This window comes from Plectropomus leopardus, chromosome 5, assembly GCF_026936395.1.
Source record: "Plectropomus leopardus strain MGB_pleo_1.0 chromosome 5, ASM2693639v1, whole genome shotgun sequence".
Classification (NCBI taxonomy): domain Eukaryota; kingdom Metazoa; phylum Chordata; class Actinopteri; order Perciformes; family Serranidae; genus Plectropomus; species Plectropomus leopardus.
The window spans coordinates 10,701,204-10,706,899 of record NC_142180.1 but is presented as its reverse complement, the minus strand read 5'-3'; the positions used below and the strand labels follow the sequence as shown (position 1 = coordinate 10,706,899).

Here is a 5,696-nt window from a genome sequence, read left to right as displayed (position 1 = left end):
TCATGTGACGCGCCTGACACACAGATACTTCCTGTTCCCCTCCTGCTGTTTTTGATTTTACATTTTCAACAATGTGTGGTGTATCTTTGCATTAGATCAATACGATCGGGTTAATGAAAAAAAAAACGCATCAAAAAAACAAAAGACACTGAATAAAAATAAAAAAAATTCTTATTTAATTTAAAAAGGCAAAATCTTTTAAAAACAATATTCTGTTCTATGTTATAAATGTTTCGTTGCAGTTATATTCTCCATGACTTAAAGGGCATATCACAAAGAAACTTGTTATGAAATAGGCCTTCATTAAACTGGGGCTATATGTTTCACTTTTATGCAGGACAACTCCTCTTCTGCTGTTGTGTCTGCCATTGTTATCTTAAAAATATTATTAAACCATCTCATAAAAAAATTACAGCAGCTTTAAGACACAGATGCTCAACTTGTTTTGCATGGAGGTCATTTTTGCAAAATGATGGAAGGCCAGAGGGCAGTTGCAGCTGTCCTAAACATGTTTTTAGGATTTTGGGACATTTGTGGGATTTTAGGAAGTTTCTAAGATTTTAGCACATTTTTAGGATTTCAGGACTTTTCTGGGATTTCAGGACATTTGTAGAATTTTAGGACTTTTGGGACATTTCCAGGATTATGATAGGCCTGCTTGTCAGATGTGTTAACCAAAACAATCACCATAAAGACAGATTACCAGTTAAACCAGGCTTGCTTCAATAAATCAGGTTTATTTTCAGGAAATTTTTGTTTAAAGGAGGTTTAAAACAGCTTGACTTGACTAAAGACTTTTTGTGACAAGCATGCTCAATGAACCCAACAAACCGAGCATCTAATGAATAATCTCTTTCATAAAGCCGACGTAGAGTCATCATAAGCAGTCTCAATCAAGCCTGGGAAGTCCTGAGCAGATGATCATTTTGTGGGCAAAGTATTCCTGTAAACACTGTATGGTCCATTCAAATTCTGAAACAGATTAAGTCAGGGTCTTTCTGCCTTTACACTGCTGGCTTTGACAAACCACAAGAATGGCATTTCATTTCTTTCTTACACTTTAATACAATATCAGCAGCACTGTAGAAACATTATTTACAATACAGTCAATACTATCTGGCACATATCGTGACTCAAGGGTAAAAAAAGTGACAACCATTTGCCAATCTGATGGGTAAAAACCTAGTTTACAATCCAGGACCAGATCAACGGTACACCACAGAACGCAGAGACGCTGCTTATTGTGTCCAGGTATGGAGGCAGTAATGTGATGTTCGGCAGGTGGCGGGAGGCACAGGTCACGTAGAGAGTGACCAGGAGGGGTTATTTGATGTTGCGACATATGCGGCGAGCATGACTTGTTTTCATGGCAGCTAGAGCGGCCTCTAGTGTGGAGATGAGGTGCAGGAGCGTGCTGGGGTCTGTCTGGAGAACCCTTCTGCTGTAGTCACCACGGCTGTCAGAACCTTTTGTCAGGAGCAGACGCATCGTCAGCATGGGAATGACCTGCTGACGGACTGGACGACTCGCCAGCTGGTGGGAATGAGTGGAGGGAGCCACATTTGGAAGTGAAAGAGAAATAAATGGGAGAGGAAGTTAAAATCTGAACAAAACCTTTACAGCTCCTAGTGCCAAAGACATGACACATATGAGCAAAGTGTATAACTTTTATAGTTTCCTTGGTAGCTAACAGGAGGTAAACAGGAATCAAAACTGTTGCCCAAGCAACAGAACAGCAAACTGTCTATAAATATATCTATGCTGGTCTTTCACTTTGTAGTGTAACCTGACCTCCTCCTTTCCTCATTTCATACCTGCAGGCTTAGACACACACACACACACACACACACACACACACACACACACACACACACACACACACACACACGTGCACACACACACACACACACACACCTGTACATCCAATCTCCATTCCAGGTTGTGGTAGGCAGGCAGGTTGGAGGGCAGCTGACTCAGGATGCTGCGGATCTGACTGTGATGTTGCAGGTAGAGCTGCAAAACAAACCCACACACACACACACACACACACACACACACACACACACACACACACCCCCATCCACACATACACACATACACACATACACACACACACACACACACACACAGACACAGACACACATTCAGCTGGAGAGCAGGGAACTGACATTCAAAGTGTATCTGCAAATCATCTCAGATCAGTAAAATTGATTCAAATTCACCTGTAAGAGGATCTGGTTAAGCTCTTCGCCAAACCCTAAAACCAGTACTGAGTCCAGAAAGTCCACTTCAGAGATCTACACACATACACACACACGCACACACACAGAGGAAACGTTACACACAAACAGTGGCATGTGATAGGTGGAAAAGTGCGATACTAACTACAGCGCTGCATTCCAGGCCCTGATAATGTGCATGCTGATATGATGTGCTCAGATTTAACAGAACAAAGCCATCATTAAATATCCCTTTTTCACCATCCTTTAATGTTATTATATTGATGCTTCTCCTGCTATAAGGCTGAAGGAAACAAAGTCTATTAACCTGTCGATACACACAACTGTACACGCAGTCTTGGTTCAACGTCATTCACCTATTCACCTTTACCAGTGTTTTGTCTCAGTCTTCATGAGACAATGTTTTTTTAATAAACTGTTGCATGTGAACAATGATATTGATCTATACAGTGGATCCTGGAAGTCAGAGTGGTCAAGCAACATCTGCCATATCAAACACAGAGAGTGTGAGTGAGTGTGTGAGTGTGTGAGTGTGTGTGTGTGTGTGTGTGTGTGTCACCATGTGTTTAGAGCTCTCTGTCATCAGGTACATCAGGCCCTCCACTCCATGCTGCACCATTTCCACAGGAACAGAAAGCTTTCCTGCAAGCAGTGGGTCATTATGCATTACCTCGTTAGTGCTGGCAGGAGGTATAAAGTTTGGTAGCATGTGTGTCAAAACTGCATGATATGCGGAAAAAAAGTCCTGACGATTTGTTCAGTGCTGTTTGTCCCCAATGATAATAAACTGAAACCACCCTTAAAATCGTGGCATTTATTGGTCAGTGAACACAGAAGTCAGTCCACGTTATTCCAACATGCTTTGTCTCTTTGCACTATTAATGATGAATCAAGCAAATGGTTTGAATGACTATGTGTAATTATGTACATTTTTCATTAAGGCTCTTGAACTGTACCGTGAGAAAGTGTCACATGTTTCCAATATCATTCCACTTTTATCAATTACATCTATACTCAATATTAGAAACATTATCAGTGTGTGAGCTGTTGTGTTTGGCTGCATTTACTTAGCCAAGATATACATTATAATGAGCAATAAATACATTTTTCAAGCAACATTAGCTATGACAATACTGCTGCTAGTACCCCAAACATTAATAAATACTGTATATGTGTTATGTGTAAATCCAGATAAAAGAAATGTTTAACACTACATTTCCCATGGGTAGTCCACTCCTACCCATAGCAGCAGTTGCACTGGACCAATCAGCTGCTTGTCTAAGAGGATGTAATAAAAGCTGTAGACTTACTGGCTGCTCCCTCATAGATTTTGGGACTGGTTCCTCTCCTTAAGAACTCCAGCGCTATGCGACCAAACTCTCCAACCACTGAGGACAAAAAACACATGGATGTGTCCACTCAATTTACAAAAACCACTGTGTTCAGTTCTTACATACAGTCAGATGGGATGTCACCATTCTCCTAAGGAATTATTCTGATATTTAGAAACGGAAACAGCACCTGACAAACTGAGAATTATATAGTGCATGGACCTTACTCAAGAGACAGGGGTCTGTTATTATCAAATAGAAATGGCCCTTTGGTGTCACCCAGATGCAGAGGGCCGCTGTGTTATTACAGAATGTTTAGTTGGTCAGGAATATTTAACCGTTATTTATGTCTGTGTTCCAAATGTATCATTATCATTTATCTGCTCTCTTCATTAGTTTCAGTATGACTGTGCTAACTGACACCTGAATACAAATGCAGTCACAAAATTATGTTTCTCTACAATTGCGCAAGAAAAATGTGAATTTTATTCTTTACATACAGTAGATTACTTCTCTTGCTGTTAACGTCTCTCTACTACATGATATATATATATATCAAGTAGTGGAGAGAGTATATATATTACCAAATGCCTCAATATCAATGTTGCAGCCATATTGTAGGGCTGGCTATTGGTGCTTTCACAAAATAGATACACAATGAGATTTTTGATAAGTTATCACCAGTACTGTGGATATAATGACTAAGCGGTAAAAAGGCAAATAACAGAACAGCTAGAACAGCCTGCTACATTCAGACATTTTACATCACTTCAGTGTAATGCAGCCTTTAAAACTAGGAGAAGACAACACATAAGATATTACAACATCCAAAAAACGCACAGGTTCCCCCCCGCACATTTGTCGCTAGGTAAACGTGACTTTTCGTACCTTTTACTGAAGCTCTCGGTCACAACACATGATAAACCCAATGACAAATGCTCCAATCAATGTCTTTCGCATTACTTGACAAAACTGTTGCTGGTTTATGGACATTTTCTAGCGTTATCCCTGCATCTGGACAGGGTCATTGACAATACTGACATGCGCAGGACACTAAATATTTCGTGCTACCGATACAGACTATTAAATACTTTATATTGTTGCTGGTTTACAATCAGCTGACTGTCACGATGTAACGTTACAGCCGCCAACATGTTGCCCTGGTCCTCCTGATCCAGGATCAGTCACTGACCTGCGGTGTCAACCTTCGGCAGGAAGGCCAGGTGCTCTTTATGGTCTTCAGACAAAACCAGCAGCATCCTGAACCAGCAGAGTCCCAAATAATCACAGATTCAACAGTCAGAGAGACACAGATCCATCAACCCGGAAAACCCACTTGGACGGTTCTTTTTCTTCTTCAGTGGTGTTTTACTGGACCTGCATTACTGCCGTCTCCTGGACTTAAAGGGGAACTACGCCCGTTTTCAAAATTCATACACGTTATTCCTATTGTCCAAGACAGTCCAAAAATATTAGAAAACATAAACAACTGACCTCACAAAACAAAAACGATAAGTGCTAAATATGTGAAGTCATAGAGTATAAAGTGTGGAGCTGCTCCATACACAGTGAATGGTGAAAGATGTCCTAGATGACACTGAGAGCACCCAGAGGATGCTCTGAGTGTAGGGGCATTTTTGTTTCATTTCAGACATGAGATCACTATAATAGAATAAAGTTATTTTGGCTATAAAACAGAAAACAAACATAATTTGGGTCCACCCCTATTTGGCTCCCATTCGCTGTCTATGGAGAAACGCCTATTTTCTAATTACTGACATCACAAGTTTGAGATATACTTCCCAGGTTTCCGGCTTTAAGAGAAATAAGCTCCTGTTCACACATTTTGATTGAACTTTCTAGACCATGAAAGTAACATACTGTAATTCTTTAGGTGGTGTTCCCCTTTAATCACGTCCTTCATGTTATGGATAATTCCTGTTCTTAGGACTTTGACAAGCAGAGAGTCAACCCAATGTGTTCAATATCAATATCACTAAATAAGACACTGCTACTGAAAAAATGTGAAACCAAATATGCTTTTATGAAATGTTCTGATATGTATGTGTCTTTATTGTAGCTAATTTCTGTTTAATTCCAGATTTTATCTCAAAATTTCATTTTT

At 40.1% G+C, this 5,696-nt stretch overlaps 1 protein-coding gene across 1 annotated transcript; it reads right to left on the bottom strand.

Moving 5' to 3' along the window:
* Window positions 1-721: 721 nt before the first annotated feature.
* Window positions 722-4,942, bottom strand: commd2 (COMM domain containing 2). Its single transcript, XM_042482235.2, has 6 exons — window positions 4,764-4,942; window positions 3,551-3,628; window positions 2,800-2,882; window positions 2,223-2,297; window positions 1,915-2,013; window positions 722-1,533 (listed from the first exon to the last, which is right to left on the bottom strand). Exons 1-6 carry the CDS (start codon window positions 4,828-4,830, stop codon window positions 1,324-1,326), a joined length of 612 nt encoding a protein of 203 aa, XP_042338169.1. The 5' UTR covers window positions 4,831-4,942; the 3' UTR covers window positions 722-1,323.
* Window positions 4,943-5,696: the final 754 nt, after the last annotated feature.

What these genes read in the sequence shown, in the direction of transcription:
- commd2 (XM_042482235.2), bottom strand. Translation starts at nt 4,830, where the DNA reads ATGCTGCTGGTTTTGTCTGAAGACCATAAAGAGCACCTGGCCTTCCTG. An exon ending in AATCTATGAGGGAGCAGCCA is followed by an intron (nt 2,883 to 3,550) that starts GTAAGTCTACAG and finishes CACTGCTTGCAG; the next exon opens with GAAAGCTTTCTGTTCCTGTG. An exon ending in TTAACCAGATCCTCTTACAG is followed by an intron (nt 2,014 to 2,222) that starts GTGAATTTGAAT and finishes TTTGTTTTGCAG; the next exon opens with CTCTACCTGCAACATCACAG.